Genomic DNA, 19,811 nt, shown 5'->3' on the forward strand with positions numbered 1-19,811 from the left:
GCTGAGATTGGGCTGTCAATCCCCGCACCCCTGACCCAAGTTTGTAGCCCCCCCTCGTCATATTGGGGAAATGATTCTTGGGGTTATCTCCCCTCCACTCCACGAGGCTTTCACTCCTCCTCGTGGTCCCCCGTACCTCCAGGCAAAGATGGGATCTCTAGCCGGCAGGCTGCTGCGCTGCTTTCGCTCCTCACACGCTCTCCCTTTACACTTGCTGATGCTTCATCGTGTAGCCTACTTCATCTCTCTAAATGTCTCTGTGCATTGCTGAGTCAGATTCATTTCAGCGTTAATCTCCTCTCTTTTCCTCTGCCTTTTTTTTTCCGGCTATTGGACCACAAACATTTAGTTAGGTGAATAGGGTTAGGTGGAATTTTTATTTTAGATTGTAATATAAGGGTGAAATCAAATATATTTGGGGAAAATGGTGACTTTGCCTACCTACATTTTGTCCTACTTTTCCCTGCCTGCTGCTTAGACTCTAAACATCAGTGCATTCAGCTCTGGCCTGTATTTACATTTTTACCATATAGACTGAAGCATCATGAGCCTATTTAAAACAGCATCCCATACTTCCAAAAAAAAACACACACACATAGGCCTTTTTTTGTCTTTCTCATTTCTCTTTCTGTTTCTCTTTCTGTGTTAAAAATATTTAATTATTTTTCCATGTTTAATTTTTCAAACTTTTATTGTCCTGTTAAGAGAGAGAGAGAGAAAACAAGCCTTTGTGTATGGATGTTGAAGAAAAAAATCTTATCTTCTCCTTTCTTTTTTTTTTTTTGGAACCAAAGTCAAACACTTTGTTTGGAGTATTACACATGAGGGTCTGTGTGTAATAAAGTGCCTTTGCTCTATTTTGAAAGGCGTCTGTGTGCTATTATGGCTTCAAAGGTTATATTCCAAAATGCCCCACATACTGTACATGTAGTATGAAGGATATGGAGGCTATAGGCATGTGGGAATAAATGTCATTTCTGCTCTGACTAACAGCAGATATAATAGCACATATAAAGCCACACTTCGTTTATGCGCGCGGAATTGTAAAATGTGTTCTTTTCGTTTATGGCTATTGTTGGGGGGAAACGGCAAAATAGGCCAGGCGTTTCTGGAACATTTTTAATTGATCTATTTTTCATCCTCCCCCGCGGATTTTTTTAAACAAAACGCTGGCAGTGTATTGCAACAGTCTTAATGCAAACTGCAGATTTGCTACATTGGTCCACTGAAAGGAATGAAAGGAAATATAAACGCTCTCACACAACGAGCACAATGCAAATTACGCTTTGATTCGCTCTTAATTTCATCAAAAGGTTGTTTTTTTTTGTTTAGTTTTTTCTTTAGCATTATTATTATTATTATTAGGAGTCCATGGGATTAAGCAGTGTCACTGATCCCCTGGGTCTGAGCCTTTTTTTTTTTTTTTTTTTTTCCTTTTCTTTTTTCTGTCTGTCAGGAGCTCAACGAGACTCCATCCGCACTTCATTAACCCTGAGCCGGGGACAATCCACGGTAAGAGCCGGGGGATTTACCACCAGCCTTTCACATGCAAAGAAAAAAAAAAAGCCGAGCCATCCAACAAGACACACGGGGGCTTTTCCTTATATAATCAGCTGTGCACTTTGCAAGAATAACCCCCTTTTCATTTAAAAAAAAAAAAGAAAGAAAAAGGTTGTCGTTATCTGAATCGGTCACGGATCCTCATGATGGGACTATAATGATCTTTTGGCAAGTTGGGAGGTGTTTGATTCTTTTTTTCTCGCTCTCTCTCGCTTCCCTTTCCCCCTTGTTTTTCACTTTCCCAGCCGCAGAACCCAGCGGCTCGACCCACTGTATTTTTAATGCAATTTTCCGCATCATAAATGCGGCAGTTACCAGGCCGTCAGTTTGATCATTCACGGCGTGGTCAGCCCCTAAGTGGAGGCCCCACATAACAGGTGCCATGCGTGGATGACAGCAGGGGGAGCTGGCTATCAAACCCATTATCGACTTTCAATTAAAACCTATTAAAGTCTTTTGTCTAATCGTTAACATCCTACACGCCAAGTCTTGTCCGTCAGCCTGAACTCTTTTAACCCCCGACGCGCCGCGGCCGGATAACTTTGTGTCCACGCAGACTTGGGGGGGGGGGGGGGGGGGAGAGCGAGGTCGGTGCTCGGGTGATTGGGTGAAATTTGTATGGAGGAGGGAGGGGCGGTGGTGGTGGTATCGGAGCCGCTGACCAGCTGTCCCCACGCTGATCCCCGGCCTGCAGTCAGCTCCAGCCCGGTCACCAGCTGTTGGAGCCGTTTGGCAGAGGAGCGCACATCCAGCACCCTCAAGGAAAAGAAGGCTGGAAACAATCAATTTCCAAATGGGATCATTTAGGGCACTTAAACAATTGCGCACATAACATTAATATTTTATCTCCTGCATTGTTTATGGAAAACGAATTGGAGTTGCTGCTGTTAATATAGGAAAGTGGGAATGATGAAGGCGGGACGGAGGGGGTGGGTGAAGAGGACGGGGGCTCCATTTTGGACAGATCACCCTTCTGCTTTGTTGGCCCTTCTCTAAAGGCATTAGCTGGAATTGATCTTTGCTTGCACTTTTGAACGTGTGTGTGTGTGTGTGTGTGTGTGTGTGTGTGTGTGTGTGTGTGGGGTCGCTTTCCTATGAATTTCTAGTCAAAAGTTTCCCCCATGTACCTTTTAAATTAAAACTGTTCATGCATTTATGCCCCCCCCCCCCAAAAAAAAGAGGAAAATAAAACGTAGAGTTAAAATCTAATAAGTAATCTGAGAGAGGGCAATATTTTTGTAATACACACAGAATAACATTTAACATTAGTCCAAACTGAAGTTAGTAGGTAAAATCTCTCTCCAAATCTCCACTCTTCTTTTGAAAAGGTTAAGAAAACGGATGTTAAAGCACTTGCTCCACTGCTACTCTTATTACCTTTTTTTTTTTTTTTTTTTTTTTCTCCAATCACAACCTCATCTCAACATTAAACAAATTAATTCAATGGCACGAAAGTCGCCTGACAGACATGTTCGGATTCATTCAAACACGTTCTCCTCCTGAAGGAAAACCCGCGGGGCCTCAAAATTGTGTTTATTTTCTAGCTTCTTCCAGAAAAAAAAAAGGGGCCCTTCGGCGCCCATCTCCTCAACCTTTGCTCATTGATGCTGACATGTGTTCGTATCACTTCATAATAAACGCGCTCCTAGTTTTAAACAGTGGGCAGTCGAGCCCCTCAAAAAAAACGGGGCAGGCCTTTATACTTTCAGTTCATGTTTCTGTATTTAATGGAGAGGTGGATTTTTTTCTTTTTTCTTTTGATTGGATCAGATACAGGCGTATATTTTGAACTCTAGTTTCAAACCAATGAATTTTGCATCGAAATCGTTTTAAACGAAGGATTTATTTTTTTTCCTTTTTTTTTTTTCTTCTGCGACCCTTTGTAGGAAGACAATCCTGAAATTAGTTCTTTAAACACACATGCATTATGCGCATAGCGGGTGGACAAAATAACACGACAACTAAAGTGTGTCATGCAGCACAACCACAAACGGCAGCTTCAAACTAAACCTAGAGGAAGAATCGACAGATCTCAGCAAAAGGACACATTTTGAGCACCAACAAGTGTCGCGTCTGTGCGGGACCCCTTGTTTCACTGGACTATGGCGTTGCTGCTACTTGGTCCAACGAATCCATTTTAAAGACTAACCTCACTCCACGCGTTGACAGGCCCGTTTCCCACATAGTCACTCAGCCACGCGATTAAATGAAAGACTTTTATTTCCACATTTATAAAAGTAATTCTCTTTTTACATCAAATCCCCCCCCCCCCACCCCCTTTTCTGTCCAACTTCTGCTGTGAATTTCACAAAAAAAAAAAAAAAAAAAAAAGAAAGAAAAAGAACTTCACGAAGTGGGTAGAGAGTTTGGGGAAAACTGGAGGAAAGAAATTTTTTTTTAAAAATGAAAAACGATCCAGGAAATATACAAGAACCACTCCACAAGTTTGATATCTGCAATATACATTTTCACCAAAGGAGAGTATAACAGTTAAGGGTTATCACGGCGTCATATGAAATAACATAAGTAATGCACAACGTCTGTTCAGATACATCGATAGCAAATCAACAGGCAGTTACACCTGGACGTGGATCCGGGTCCGATCGGTTTGTTGATCGAAAAAAAAAAAGAAAATAAAGAAATCAAGCACCACTGAGGTGACCGCCTCCCCCTTTACCCCTTTTTTAAAGTTTTAAATTACTTGACATTTTTACTCCGCTAAAACTTCAACTAAGAACAAGAAAACGACTTTATATAGATTTTCTTTCTTTCCGTAGCTCTCGTCTCTGTGCCTATATGTGGGTCCGGATGGACAGTCCATCCTTTCTCAGACAATATGGTTGTTTTTTTTTTTTTAATTTTTTTTTAACTCTGACTCCTTCACCTGTATAGTTTCTGACGGCTAATCTAGCCTATTATGTTGAACTGGATCACTGTGGTCCGAAAAAGACACACTAATAGATCAACAACCAAACAAACCAAAAAGTTTCCTTTAAAATCAGTCTCTTTCGAATAAAATGCAAAATATTCTTATTTACAGGTTTATGACTGCTGATCATCTTGCTCTTTTCAAAGAAAAGTCAATGACAAATTTACAAAGAAAAGGAGAAAAAGAAAATATCAACTAATTGTCCCTTTAGACCCCCTAACTGAATTCCATTCAAATGACATGGTCTCCGCGTTTGCCACTATCATTGAGCGTGCACATAATAATAATAATGATAATAATGATGATGATGATGATGATGATGATGATGATAATAATTAATAATAATAATTATTAATAATAATAATAATGATAATGATAATGATAATGATAATAATAATAATAATAATAATGATAATAATAATAATGGCAATCAATAGGGGGCCTAATCGGCTTTGAACTTTAGGTCAAAGTGCCACAAACAATTTTATCTGTTGTTGGGAAAAGCACTGAAAATTCAGAAACTGGTATCAAATAAATACATAACTTAGATACTTCGATTCATATTGAAAAATAAATAAGTTATAAATAAAGCTCATGTCCCCCTCAGAAGAGGAAAATAAAAGTCCTTCCACACGAGTTTCAGTCACAAAGCTCCGTCCACACGGTTCAGCTTAAGTCGTTTTTTTTCTCTTTTTTTGTACCATATAAAGGATGAGCAGTTTTTCTTCTTTTCCGTTTCTCTTGTTCATCGCGTTTTTTATCTTTTCCCGTCTCTGTTTTATTTCGTCTAATGAGTCCCAGACTGCCAAGGTCGGCGTTGAAGGAGGAAGAAGGAAAAAAAAAAAAAATGTGCAGGCGCCGGCTCACCGCTGCTGAGCTGGCCGGGGCAGCACGCCGGACATGGGGGGCAGAGGGGGCGGCGGCGGCGGGGGCTCGCTGCCCCCCTGCAGGCCGTGGAGCAGGATCCGCGGGACCAGTGGCCTCTGCAGGGCCGGCGGTGGCGCCGAGGGGCCTCTGTACAGGTAGAGGGCCGCTCCGGGGTCCAGGTTGGACACCAGGCTCTGAGGGTAGAAATACGGGGACGGGAACATCCTCTGCAGGGCAGAGTAGTTTCCGGCCTCCGCTAACAGCTCGAGTCCCACCGCCGTCTGCCTCTTCCACTTTGTCCTGGAAGAGAGAAAGGGCGCCGTTTTAGCCTTTAGCATGAGCGTCCTGTACCTACAAATAACTCCCATCTCTTGACCTGGGGTCCAATTAGAAGTCAAGAGTACATCCTTTTTTTTTTTTTAATAGCCCAAAAAATCTCCAACCTGCCACTCGTCTTCACTCCCAAGGACTTCTGTTAGATCGCCAGTATGCGCTCCATGCAGGTGAATAATTCATAATAAATATAATTGAGTAGATATAGTGGTTTGTTTGAATTATTGATACGCACACATGCAACGATGCATTATTCATACCCCAAAGTGTTGTGTTTTTATATTTATTTATGTCATTAAGCTGCCTAAGAGTCAAAGCTGTAGACAAATAAATGCCGAAGGTAATTCAACCGAGAGCTGCAGAAAACGTGTATCTCCGTTGACGTTGCTCTTGCTGGTGCGTGGACGCGACTGTTTGCAGGGTCGTGGTAGGCCCGTGCTCTCCGACAAATGGAAGGACAAATGTGCCTCTTTTACTTTCTCTTAATAGAGAGCTAAACACCCAAATGAAATCACGGTCGCTCAAAGAAAGCCTTCAAAAATGAAAACCGAACTTACGCGATGGGGGGGGGGGCTTGACGTTGACAGTGTGTCCCTTTGCTAATAAATCAATTACTCAGCTGTCAATCAATAATTGCCTCTGTAAGTGTACCTGATGTGTGTTATTTTAAAGTAAAGGTTGGACCTGAAAAAAAAAATCAAGATGCCAATCGATTCATCAATTGACTGAAAAACGAACCAGTGACCATTTTGTAAATAAACTCACTGTTAAAGATGCAAACGCCAAAATATCAGTCTTCCACTGCTGGACAGTTGAATGAATGTCTTTGGGTGTTGGACTGAATTTTTTAAGACGTCCCTTTCGGCTCTGGGAGACTGTGGTGTTTTTCACTATTTTCTGACTTTTTTTTTTATTTTTATCAACCCACCGATTGATCAATTGATCCAGAAGAAAAACGGCCGATTCATCAATAATGAATAGGACGGCTAGTTGTAGTCCTAGTGCCAGTGACTCACGTGTTAACTAAACTCATGCCACCCTTGGGGCGGAAGGAAAAACACGGCGTCCCTGTGTCCATCTAGTCACGAGTCACCCGTTAGAAATCTGACCCCCCCTCCCAAGAAACAGTAGCAGTGTCTCTACCTCCGGTTCTGGTACCAGGTCTTGACCTGCGTGTCGGTGAGGTTGAGGGAGGCGGCCAGCTCCATGCGGTCCTGGACGCTCAGGTACTTCTGCCGCTCGAAGCTGCGCTCCAGCTGGGCCAGCTGGTGGTCTGTGAAGGCCGTCCGGGCCTTCCTGGGCTTCTTCAGCCGGACCTGAGGGCTGTCTCTACTGCTGGAGATCTCCCTGTCCCCCTCCTCCTTCACTGGAGGGCGGGAACCGCGTCGGTAAGCAGAGGAGACAAGAAGAGGAGAGAGAGGAGTGAAAACAGAGCCGAGGCCTCTCATACTGTGCAGCGGGACGCTGCTGCGTCCGTCTTAGCGTGGACGTGCAGCCTCCATACGCGGCCCGGAGGTCCGTGTGATGTGAGCTGCACGGCCTCTGCAGCAGACAACTGTCAGCGTAAACCCAATAAAAAAAAGAAAATAGGGGGGAGGCGGTCAGTGTCACGGCCCTGTGGCTGCCCACGGTGCGAAGCTGCTTACTTTAATCCAGGGTTTGCTACGGGAGGAAAATCGTTAAAAAATATGAAACGAACTCGGGGGGATTCAAGGCGAAACCGACTTCAGGGTCTTTAACTGGAACCCACTTTGAGCAGCATGACCTGTGTGAGAGGTTTAAGTGGCTGACTGACCACATTTAGAAGAATAACAGCAAAAATAGCTGCTCATGCTCTCACAGGATGTGACTAAGTCCTACTTCTGAACTACACTGTACTTTATTTGTTGTTAAATCTAATTTTAAAAAGTGGAGGAAACCCTTTTTTTTTTTTTTTTTTTTTGGCTCTTTTGGAATAATAAAAAAAAATCTCTAATTTCTTACCACTGGTTCAGACGCACAGTTTGCCGGATGATAAAGAAAGTGACAAAACCACGTTGAACATTTATTGTCGGAATGTTTTAAAAACCACGTCTGACTTTAACCCGCGCGCTGGCTTTTATAACCGTGTGTGTCCACGTTTGAGAGGGAGCCACAACTTCGGCTGCGAGCGTGTGAATCACGGCGCCAGAGACGGCGCCTGCAGGCTGCACGGAGCTGTTTGATTTGGTCCTAAATCGCGATGAAAAGCTCCTCCGACATTCGCACTAGCGATCTGGTATTTTTTTTTTTTCCCCCCGTCACTCGAGCCGCAGTCTTTGTTCTTTTCCTGCGTGGTGTCATGTCAGGGCGACCACGGATATACACTCCTTCAATTCTCTGAAAAAAGGGGTGGGGGGTGGGGGGGGGGCAAGAAAGGAAGGACAAGAAAAGAAAAGGGAAAGGGGGGCGAGCGAGGCGAGAGATCCTGGTAGTTGAATAGTTGAGTCGTCTCAAGAAGCACAATAATCCGCCTAATTGAGCCACGAGGGAAGGACGAGCCTTTCAACCGCGACCGGAGAAACTTCACAGGACCGTGGAAATGAGAGGAAATCAAGAGCCGGGCGGCCTCGCGCGGTTACAAATCTGATTAGCGCCGGGGACAAATTGCATCAAATCCCCCAAATATTATAGGAGGCGCATTCGCGGGAATCAAAGCTCTACCGTGCGGGCGCTCCGTGGGGCCCCCGCGGCTTCTCCAATCAATCAGCGCGTCGATGAGCATCATCCAACCACACTGTCAGGCACGCGCGCACGCACACACACACACACACACACACACACACAAACACACAAGTGTGAGCGCGCGGGCACACGCACGCGGACACACACCGAATTTTTGCAGCGAATTGATGAGGTGAGGCCGTATCGATAGCTCGCAAGAAAAGCGAATTAAGCAGAAAATTGTTACGGTCTTAAAAGTGTACCAAACCCTTATTATTATTATTATTGTTAGTAGTAGTAGTAATGTTAATGTTTTTTTCATACGTGGACCATTCCTTGTGATTTGAGCTGCATATTTCCCGCTGCTGCCTGCAGCGGTCGCCTTCCTTCCAGGGAGCCGCTTCCGCCGAACTGTCAGTGGACGTGACATGTCTGTTACGGCTGACATGATTGGGAACAGAGGAGGCCCTTGATGGCGTTTATCTGGAGGCCACCCTGTCATCTCTCCCCCAGGCTCGCCTCCCCGAAGTCAACAGATGCCGCGTGGATATTCCTCCGGTGCACAGCTCGAGACGGGGCGACCGGTAGTCTTAAAGGTCATGACTCCGTGAAAGGATAAACTCATTGGCCCCTTTTGCGGCCGTGCACGGGGGGCGAGACGCAGGCTTTCCGCCCCCGCGATGCTGCAGGAGCGGCGGCGGCGGCGGCGGCGGGATCGGCGTCCGGCGGCCTGCTACCAGTGAAATGTAGCGTTACTCTGTGTTTCACGCTTTATTCCAAATGACTCAAAAAGATGAGTGGCCAGGTATTATTTTTTTTAGATTACTTTTAGTAGAAAATAATCTAATCTCTAAAAAATAACCAATTTTAATTATGTTTATACTTCATTTTCGTCATTATTACCCATCAAGCTCAATATATTTTGGAGAACATTTTGGTTTGTTTTTTTTTTAATTTAATGTATGTTGTTTCAACCCCATGCCCAACTCCGCTTTTCCAAATTTTGTCCCAACCTCCCCAATGACCCTTTTGTTTGATTTATCATTTAATGTATTATTTAAGTCGGTTTTGTCCAAAGTAAAAACAAGTTTCAAAGACAGCGACAGAAGCACCGAGACCAGACAAGCAGCAGCTGAGCAGCATACAAAAATGTAGCTCTGAAAAGGTCAAATATGAGGAGGGTAAAAAAAAAGGAGGAACGAGCTCCGTATACAACTAACGTTTAATTCTAAATGAGTTGTCTTTTTCTGTATGAGCCAGAAGTCCAGCATAAAACCACAAGGCCGAATCAGTTTCACCCGCAGTCTCCTCTCCAAAGCAGACCAGTCCCTGCACTGTATCTCTAGACTCCCAGTTTTCTGCCCTTACCTTTATATTCACTGTCTGACGACGAGTTGCTGTGGATTTTCTCCATAAAGTCGTCCGCTATCTTCGAGGCGAGCCTCCCCGCCTCCTGAGTCGGCTGTCCATTGCTGGAGTAGGGCGCACAGGCGGCCAGGGGCTTACAGTCCGCCAGAATGTCCCTGATGAGGAACGACGAGGTCACGGTCCTCTGCTGCGAGCCCGCCGATATCTGCGGGTGCTGGAGGTGCGGCGGCAGGCCGACGCCGTGACCTTGCCTCGGGGCCACTTCCTCCACGCACTCCCTCCTTGGCGACGGTGGCGACGAGCAGCCGCTCTCCACGTCTGATCTCGGGCTGAACTCCAGAGGCGAGCGGCACTCCCCCGCCAGGCTGTCCCCTTTGGACACCGGACTTCCAGGCCTGTGGGACAGCAGCGAGTCGATGCCAAAACTGGACCCGTTGGCGGACGCCTCCATTGTCTCGATCGCGGCCTCCTCAAACTACCATTTGGTATTCAGGACAAGTTTTATTTTAGGGGAGGAGGTGGGGGGTTTAAGTCTCACTTGATCCAGAAGAGCCGAAAGAACCCCCCTCCCCGCACCAACCAAACTGTTCTGGGATACGCTACAGATAAAGATAATTCATCCGCTGTTTCCAGTTCCCCAACTGGTTGTTTACAGGGAAAATATCTCCAGTCTAAGTTGCGTTACAACAATCGTCCTTGCATCAAGTCTAAAAAGACGAGTCCTCCCGAAATCGATTTAGCCGCTGGAGTCACAATCGATTCTTTTTGCTTCCTTGAGGGATCGACTCCTCCTGCTTTGAGTTCGCAGACCTCACCGGGAAGACGAAACCAGTTATTGCCGGACGCGGGAATCGGAACTATATCTGGGAATGTTTTTGGAGCCACAACGAGCCGGGTTCTTCTTCGGGGGAGGTGCGTTTCAGCACCATGGACAGGCACAGGCGCGTCGGACCTGACAGAGGACCGGAGGAAAATGAGCAGGGCGGCTCGTCATGTGGCGACCGAGGCGACGGAGGGAAACTCTTCGCATTCTTTGTAGTAGAACAACAAAAGCTTCTTTTTTTTTTTAAAAAAAATGAATAAATAAAAAGGAAGCAGGGAGAGTGAAGAGTCCGAGAGCTCGAGCAGGGAAAGAACGCAGCAAAGGAGGAAGAGGCGGAAGATGCGGGAGGATGCGACGCGCGCCGCAGACGCAAAAACAGGAGAGGTAAACTGGGTTAAATAGTCACAACTGGCAAGTAAAGAGACGAAATGTGATGGGGTGGGAGGGAATCCCAAAAAATTGAACTTGAGGAAAAGTCAGGAGCTAGGTTTTAAGAGCGCCTCGTCCACGTGAGTCCCCTGTGACAAGCCTCCATTGGCTGAGGGGAACTGGAAGTGGACCTCCCTACACGCCCCCTCACTCTGCCTCCCACCCTCCCTCCCTCCCTGCCTGCCTCTCTCCCATCTTCTCCTCTCCTCCCTGGCTCATCCTCACTTTGATAAAAGAGACACTGAATTCATCAGGAGACTCAGATCCAACTGTTTACAGGCAATTTTCACACTGTTTGCTTTCATTACATCATTGATGAGGCTTATAATGGGGTTATTATGTGGAGCGGCACAGCGTTTTTCTCCCCGACTCCTTTTCTTTGACTGGCTGCGTCTCCCACCTCCACAGCTCCCCTTTTATACACATTTCTACTCAGCATTTTAGATTTTACCCTCATCACCGATTTAAACCTTTATTTCACCACTTTACCGGATTATCTGATTTAGCATTGTCTGCAGGTTCAAATGTTTTGGCATCGAGAAATGCATTGTGTGAACTGACAGAATTTGATTTTTTCTTTTTAAATCCTTATTATTAGTATTAAAAAAATTCAACCGATTAAAATTAAAATCATTTTTATGTGTTACAGGCCTGTTAATGTCACTGCTATTATTGCTGACCATTATGACTATTTCACTTTTATTTCATTTTTGTTTTTAGTTGTTACACATTTTGCCTTCGTTTATTCGTCTCAACTTTAAATTCCCACAGAGCGCACACTATTTTATTTATTTTGAAAATTTCAGGTTGGAAAATATAACAAAACACCATCTCGCCGTTGAACAGTCATCAATTGTTAGGGCATGATAAGGCTGTAATAGTCCCTGGTAATCATAAACTATAGTCGGACCAGCTCGGCGCAGAACCTCCAGGCGCGTGATCCGCCGCCGTGCGCACGTTTCACCTTAACATGCGTGAAATACCATTGTGTTGCACTTTCAGCTCCATCCTGCACAACAGTTTGCCCCGCGCGACGGCCTCGACAGCCCCTAATAATCTGACTAGCCCCCCTCTCATCATCATCGTCGACACCCCCACAACGCCTCCTCCTCCTCCTCCTCCTCCACCCCATGTGACCACCAGATTGGAGGCGCGCGTCGGTCTCAGACACCGGCAGGTTAGTGAATCCGCTCCCCGCTCCCATGGGGTCCCATCACGGCTGCAAGCTGTCACATGTGAGGCGGGGACAACACAGATATAAGACGCAACACACACACCCACCCTGACTTAGCTGTTTCTTTCTCCTCCGCTGGTGCATGAAAAGGAGCCGTGGTTTGATGCTTTCTCTCTCTGTTTTGTTTTCGTTTTTTTTGTCTTCCTCTCTTTATCCTTACTGGGCTGGATGTCCACAGCCTCCAGTAATTTCGTAGTAAATAAATCATGAAGTGATTAAACTGACTTCTTTTTTGTAATCATCACATGGCGTTTAAAACTTAGGGAAGCTTTCATTATTCAGATTTTTTTTTTCTGCTAAAAACACCCTAAAGTACTTAATTATTTGATTTTAATTTTATCTGTTTATTACGCAAACTGCTGTGAGCTTGTCTTTATCTTTCCAGCATTTTTTGGGAAAAATAAAGTGGGTAACTTGAGATTACATGGATTCCAATATGGGTTTAAATCCCTGATCACAGACAAAAAAAGTGGTAGGTAGATGAAAAAAAATCCCAAAAAATTGGGAGACTTTCCAAACAAAACGCCATACCATGGCATGCTTACTTACCAGGTTTGGGAAACTGTGGTTATTTTACTTATCATTATTATTGATTATTACTATTAGATAGACTATGGCTGTAACTAAGGATTAGGCCTTTTTTTTATCATGCTTAATTTTTTTTTTTTTGGATAATCAAGTAGTCTTTAAAAAAAAAAAAAAACATCAGCAAAGTTTTCGGACCCAATGGCTACATCTTCAAATTACCTGTTCTGCCTGACCAAAACCCAAATATTTTAAAATAATCAATTTATTATGATATAAAACAGAAACAAGCTGAGAATCCTAATATTTGAGAAACTGAAACAAGAGAATCTTTAACATTTTTGCATGCTAAAGAACTTTAGTTTGAATGTTTAGTGGATATTCATAATTTTGATGATAAAAATAATAATATTTTCTGTATTAATATAGACTGAATGTACAGCTGTGTTAAAATGAAAAAAACAATATAGGCCTTTGGTTAGTTTATAAATACTTTAAAGGATTGAGAAATGTTTTTTTGGAAGGAGACAGTGCAGTTACACTGTGTGTGTGTGTGTGTGTGTGTGTGTGTGTGTGTGTGTGTGTGTGTGTGTGTGTGTGTGTGTGTGTGTGTGTGTGTGTGTGTGTGTGTGTGTGTGTGTGTGTGTTTTAATGTAATGATCTGGCTTGTGCTGCTGCTGATTTTGGACAAGTGTCTCTGGTCAAGGGATTTATTTTTTTCTCCTCTCCAGGAAGTGCACTGTTACTGCGGTGATGAAATAGTCTCTCTCTCTCTCTCTCTCTCTCTCTCTCTCTCTCTCTCTCGCTCTCTCTCTCTCTCTCACTCTCATACACACGCTGCTGATGTGGGAGGATGTTATTGATCAGAGTTAAAAAGAGGAAACAGGAATGTTTCCAGGAAATGATCACTGCTCTCCATCTGTTTTCATCAGATGATTAAATAATACTTTAGTATTGATCCACATTAAAAGCCTCACACCTTTCAATTACATTTTTACATTTTTACCAAAACAAAGTTGGCACCCATGGGCCATTTCAGTAAACTGGGTCGGCGGCCTTACAGTTTGATTTATTTCTGAGTATTTAAGACGAATATTGATTTTAATATTTTGTTCTGATCAGGTCTTTGAGTATTTCAGTATTGATAGTATAGCATATATAAAACATAAAACAAGATAAACTGGCACCAGGTGCAGTTCGATGGTAAGAGTCCATACTGACCTGTCAGTGTTAATCTATCTGTGGACATACATTATTGGAATTCTGTCCATAAGATTTACTACTAATAATGCCAGCTGGGCCTCCTCAGCTTCCTGGGCTGTTTCTTTCTTTTTTCTTTTTTTTTTTTTTGGAGGAAAAAAAGAAAACATTCTGCTACGTTTTATTTACTTGCCCAATTGAGCAGACATGTTAAATATATATCTAGATATGTATTGTAAAAATGTGTGTCGCCTTTGAATAAACTTTGGCATCTTTATCGTTTTTGGAACATCGAGTAAAGCATGTCTTTTGAGGGGGATATATGTTTAAAAAAAGAGAAGTGACTCCTCTCAACAAACAAACAGCATTAAAAAAAAAAAAGGCAGAAAAAACGAAAGGAAAAAGGCACTCGCTCTGGAGCTGGTGCAGCACCCTGGACCAGTCAGGGATGCAAATGATGCACCTTAACGCCATCAGGTACTGGAGTTGACAGGAAATAATGAGAACCCGCTGAATCTTTTATAAGGTTAACACTCACATTTCCCAGTCAGCTGTCACACAAGAAAGAATTTAGCACATGCATGCGGGCGAAATGAACCTTCATCGTCTCATTAATGCTGACAGGGCCCTGGACCGCCAGCTCCCAGCGCCAGCGCCGCCACCATCTTCGTTTTGTGTCGGTAATTTGCAGCGGAGACAGACCCCCTTCTCCTGGCGAGCACCGTGGAAGGAGGTGGAGGAGGGAGATATTACGCAGGAGAGCAAGAGTGAGGGGGGGAAAGAGGATCGTGGAGTGAGTGCAGAAGAAAAGAGGGAGGGAAGGTGGGCTGGGGGGGGGGGTGCTGGCTAGCGCGGCAGGAGTCTGATTCTCCCCTAATTGGAAGCATTGGGCATTGTCAACGGAGGATTTTCAGCTGCTCACTGACAGGTAGGCCCGTCAGAATGATAGCCCACTTGTCAGCGCAAAAGACCAATAAAAACAAACCACTTTTGATTTAATTGGAGGCCTAACCATGGTGTGTGTGCGTGTGTGTTTGTGTGTGTGTGTGTGTGTGTGTTGCCTGTAGGGCCACGGCCACGGGGAGGTGGGAGGAGGTGTGAGGATGAGTGGGGGCATTTGTGTCTCTGTGTGTGAAGGAAATCATCTCTCTCGCCATCAATGTGCTGGCCACGCCTCCATCTTTGCCATCACTCCTCATCCTCGCTCTCATCTGGCAGCTTTGGGGGCGAGTGGTCACCAGCCGCCCGTGGTGAGAGGGTTTCAGGGGAGGCAGGTTTTGATTCTCTCCCAGGAGGCCTCCAGAGCGCAAAAAAAAAAAAAAAAGCTTCTCCATCTTCTTCATTTTCTTCCTTGTCCTTCTTTCATCAACAGACGTGGGTTACTGCTGCAGATAACAGCCTTTAATAACAGGATGAGAAATGAAAGTGCTGGGATGTATCTATACAGAATGACCAAAAGTATGTGGTCTGAGACTGATTTTCCTGGTTTAGGACCATTAGTACCAATGATGGGAAATTTTAACGATACAGCATAAAATGATATTTCAGACAATAGTGTTCTTCCAACTTTGTGGCAACAGTTTGCTGAAGGTCCTTTACCTTTTAGACACGACAAAAGCCCTGTGCACAAACCCAGGTCCATAATGAAAGGCTTTCCCCAGTTTGGTGTGGAAGAACTTGACTGGCCTGCACAGAGCCTTGACCTCAACCCCACTGTGTTGGACCAAATATTTGCATTCATGGTGCAATAATGTGTTTGGGTTGAAGTTTCAACCAAATGTCACGTGTCATATGAAATATTTCCATCCGTTAATGGAACTACTTTCCTGATTGGGTCAATGCAAAGCAGTTGTATTGGTTTGCAAGAATGATCTAGGTTATTGCATGTTCTCTACAAAGCACCATTAGTCACTCAGCAGTTAAACAAGGGTGATTATATGTCTATTACCATTTACCGTGAATCTCACACTGAAGCAGCATCTTGAAATTGCAGTTTTTCCACTGCGGCACCTTCAGGAGCAAAGTCACCTCAAACTAATAATAATAGCACGCTCTCAGAATGCTGTAATTAAAATAATTTTTGAATGTCTTTAACAGTAGTGCACAATCACACAATTACAAAGACCACAATTAATTCATATTTACAACAGTTAAGAAGCCATGAATTGACACTCCCAACTAATGTGTGTATATTTCATAATTGTGGGTCCACGCATGCATCTGGATATGCATCCACCGCACCAGTCCTGCACTGTCCGCCCAGCATGGATGCCCCTTGCAGGCCAGTGTTTTATTATTTTTGACAGAGTTCAACAAGCACATCTGGTCAGGGGATAAGAGGGGATGGAGGGATGGTGCCAAGAGGCAGAGAGGTGAGTGAGTAGCCAATGGAGAGTGGTGTGGGGAGGCGGAGGACGAGGACCTACGACCATCCATCATAACCGTCCCTCATGAGGAATGCCAGCACCTTCAAGCTAAGGCCAACCCTACTTTCCCTGACCTTTGACCCCCTGGCGCTAAACCATAGAGTCCATTAGAGTTATGAAAAGGAGGGGATCTGGCTGTAAGTGATTTTATTTGGTTTATTTAGTTAGTTGTTGGGCTTCAACTGAGTATTTTAATTATAGTTCCCAATATGAGACTGTTCTCTCAGTTGTACAAATGCCTACAAACAAGATAATGTTTAGTGATAAAGACCTCCAGTGGCCACGTGAATTATGACTCTTGTCTGTCAGGAACAAAGGTGGAAGTATCATGACGCTGTTATACAGCCACAAAAACTTCCTGGGGTGGAGGTGGATGGATGGATTGTCAAAGTGTGGGACAACCTGGGATTTGGACATGGGAGACTGGTGTTTGGTCCCTGTTCGGTTCCAAAAGTCAACACTGGTTTCTACTTAAACTGTGAGGATAAAAGTTACCTAGTTGTGACAAAGTAATTATTTAACCCAAACCGCGATTTTCCCCGGACCTCAACCCAGTAACTTTTGTGCCTAAGTAGTAATGTGATTACTTTTTTTCAGTAATGAGTAATAAATGTAAGTACAATTTGAAATTCTGTAATTACATTACAGTTACTAATCCCTATAACACTCTGTTACTTCAACAATTTGGGTTTCAATTTGTTTGGAGCCCTACCAGGAGTTTGATGGAGTGTTGATAATAATTCTCAGAGGGAAGACTGCTGCGGAACATGTTAGACTGGCAAGGGAGGCGTGGGAAAGTGGTTAGCCTTTACCAAAACAGTTGAAACGTGCTTCTTGGTCACTCAAAAGCTGTCTAATTTACATGTTGTCCTAACTTTCCCAACACTGGTCATTGCTAACGCTTTTGGGAAGGTACTGATAAATCCTGTGGTTCCACCAATATCAGGAGAAGCTTGCACGGTTCATTTTGAAAGGCAACATATTTTGCAATTTAGCCTGGAGGACCTGTCGCCCAATACGATACCAAAGTGGTATTTTTCGATTCTTTACAATAAGGAATATAATCACATATTTCTACAAAAAGACTAAGACTTTGCCAAGCATTACATGCCAACTTTTTTCAATTGAGAAGAGGGCTGCAACTAATTAATATATTCTCAACTGATAAGTGAAAAAGTACATTACAAGTTACCAGAGTCTTCAAATTGCCTCTTTTGTCAAAAGAAAAATAAGTCAAAAACCCTCAAATGACAATAATATGAAACAGAAAAGCAGCAATTAGAAGCTGGGACCAGTAAATGTTTCACATTTCTAGCTTGATAAGTGACTCAGATTTATCAGTTATAAAATAGTTCATTTTGCTAATTGACCAATCAGTTAATCCACTGATTGTCTCAGCATTAGATAGTGCTTGATTACAGTCATTTCCCATGCAAGGTGTCATAGTTCAATGTTAACCTGTCACATAGACCCCCCCAAAGTGATTGTGTATTGCTGGCCTCACATAGGGCAGGGGGTCCCCTACAGCTGCCATGGGGAGACGCACACAAGCTGGTGGGCAGTGTGGAGACTTCCCCTCCAGTTCCTGTACCTCCGGTGGGTTGCAGGGTCAAGGTTCGCACCCTACCCTCTACCCTGCCAGGGTAGACAAAGGCTGGCAGAGGGCGAGCTTACATCCATGAATCACATCGTGAGTGTCACTCAGGACACACACACACACACACACACACACAAACACACAAGCATGATATGCAAGAGTAATTAAACTAATGTTGGACAAGACGCAGAGGAAAACTGTCATAGTGTCCTTCTCTAAAAGATGGATGGTTCCTCTTTAAGGATGAAATGTAAGGGTTTTTTTTTTGATACATTGGTTATTTGTTTAGTCTATAGAATATCAGCTGCGAAAAATGCCTATCAGTTCCCAGGGCCCAAAGTGACGTCTTCAGACTGCTTGTTTTTTCCGACCAACAGTCCAAAACCCAAAGTTATTCAAGAAATTCTAATTACATCAATTTAAAACACAGAAAAACAGCAAGTCCTCACATTTGAGAAGCTCGAACCAGAGAATATTTGTAATTTTTGCTTGAAAAATAATTGAAAAAATCAGTTATGAAAACTAGTTGCTGATTCATTTTCTTTTGATCAACCAAATGATTGACTAATTGTTTCAGTTTTACTCATATTCACAATTTGAATAGAATGTTAGGGTGATGAGATGATGATATATTGATATTGATAATTAATGTCAAAATCTAATGTCCAAGTTCCTCTGATGTAATTATCAACGTGTAATAACTGTAGTATTTATTGTGGGCTATATTTCCATCCCAGCAACATGGAACTGTTTCTATGTTTCCATTTTCTATGTTCTCACGTTTTATATAAACCCTAAATGTTATCGTTTTGCCTCGCACACAAACACACAGACACACACACACACACACACACACACACACACACACACACACACACACACACAAGGTGGATCATAGCAGGGGGGCACCAGTGTTTGTCCTGGCCATGAGCTCCCTGCTTCCTAATCTGGCCAATATGCAGGTAATATGTGGGGTCGCAACATCTCAATTATCACATCTCCTGTCAGCGGCCCCCGATCCTTTGCTTGCCCCTACCTTCCCCTCCAACGTGCCTTCACCCCCAACCCTCACCCCTCCCGCCGTGACTTTTATTGCTTCATTAGTATGCTCCACATGCTCCGGCGCACACCTACGCTCCGCGAGCCTTCAAACCCTAACAATTTTTGGCAGATCAGTGCTTGATGAGGGGATGACGAGGGAGTCTTTCTACTAAGAGCCCACCTACCTGGCGCTGTGGCCCATGTTTATCCAAGTGTGTGCCCAACCTGGGGATGCTGAAAGTAGGGGAAACAGCTGGGCGAGCTGGTGTGAAGGTTTTTCTAGTGTTTTTCCGGTGGTCCGAAAACACACAGCAGATGAGATGACCTGCATAGGGCTTGGTATCATTTAAGTTTTTTGATACATAGCCCATAAAACACCTGAGTTATGCTACCAATACCTTAGTTTGAGGAATATGTTTTGCTACAAAACTCTTTTTTTAAAATCTGGACTAACTGCCTCACTTGTTTTATAAGTCACAGTAAAGATGATAAAATTTACGGAAATACCTACTTTTTTAGGCTGAATTTTTAGGAAATGTGTATAAAATGATGCGTCTGGGGTTTGAATATTTAATTAAGTGTAATTATATAGCTTCAATGAAGAGGTGGAACAGGCTGATACAGAGTATTACATACGACAGTCAGACAATCAGTGTGAAATATCTTGAACCTTACCACTTAAGGGGGAATAGAAAGGCTAAAATAAGATGTTACAGGGTTGATGTGGTCTTAACACTAGCAAGAGTTTTGTTTGAAAAAAAGTTAGGATTTAGATCGGGGTATATCTGATGAAAGAA

General features: G+C 43.7%; 1 protein-coding gene across 1 annotated transcript; it reads right to left on the bottom strand.

The window, feature by feature from the left end:
• Nucleotides 1-5,352: 5,352 nt before the first annotated feature.
• On the bottom strand, nt 5,353-10,190 carry barhl1b (BarH-like homeobox 1b). The gene is made up of 3 exons (XM_040157960.1): nt 9,740-10,190; nt 6,833-7,055; nt 5,353-5,656 (listed from the first exon to the last, which is right to left on the bottom strand). Exons 1-3 carry the CDS (start codon nt 10,188-10,190, stop codon nt 5,353-5,355), a joined length of 978 nt encoding a protein of 325 aa, XP_040013894.1.
• Between the last annotated feature and the right edge of the window lie 9,621 nt (nt 10,191-19,811).

Source organism: Xiphias gladius, chromosome 20 (genome assembly GCF_016859285.1).
Source record: "Xiphias gladius isolate SHS-SW01 ecotype Sanya breed wild chromosome 20, ASM1685928v1, whole genome shotgun sequence".
Lineage (NCBI taxonomy): Eukaryota > Metazoa > Chordata > Actinopteri > Istiophoriformes > Xiphiidae > Xiphias > Xiphias gladius.

What these genes read in the sequence shown, in the direction of transcription:
- barhl1b (XM_040157960.1), bottom strand. Translation starts at nt 10,190, where the DNA reads ATGGAGGCGTCCGCCAACGGGTCCAGTTTTGGCATCGACTCGCTGCTG. An exon ending in GTCAGACAGTGAATATAAAG is followed by an intron (nt 7,056 to 9,739) that starts GTAAGGGCAGAA and finishes CCCGCCCTCCAG; the next exon opens with TGAAGGAGGAGGGGGACAGG. An exon ending in ACCTGGTACCAGAACCGGAG is followed by an intron (nt 5,657 to 6,832) that starts GTAGAGACACTG and finishes TCTCTCTTCCAG; the next exon opens with GACAAAGTGGAAGAGGCAGA.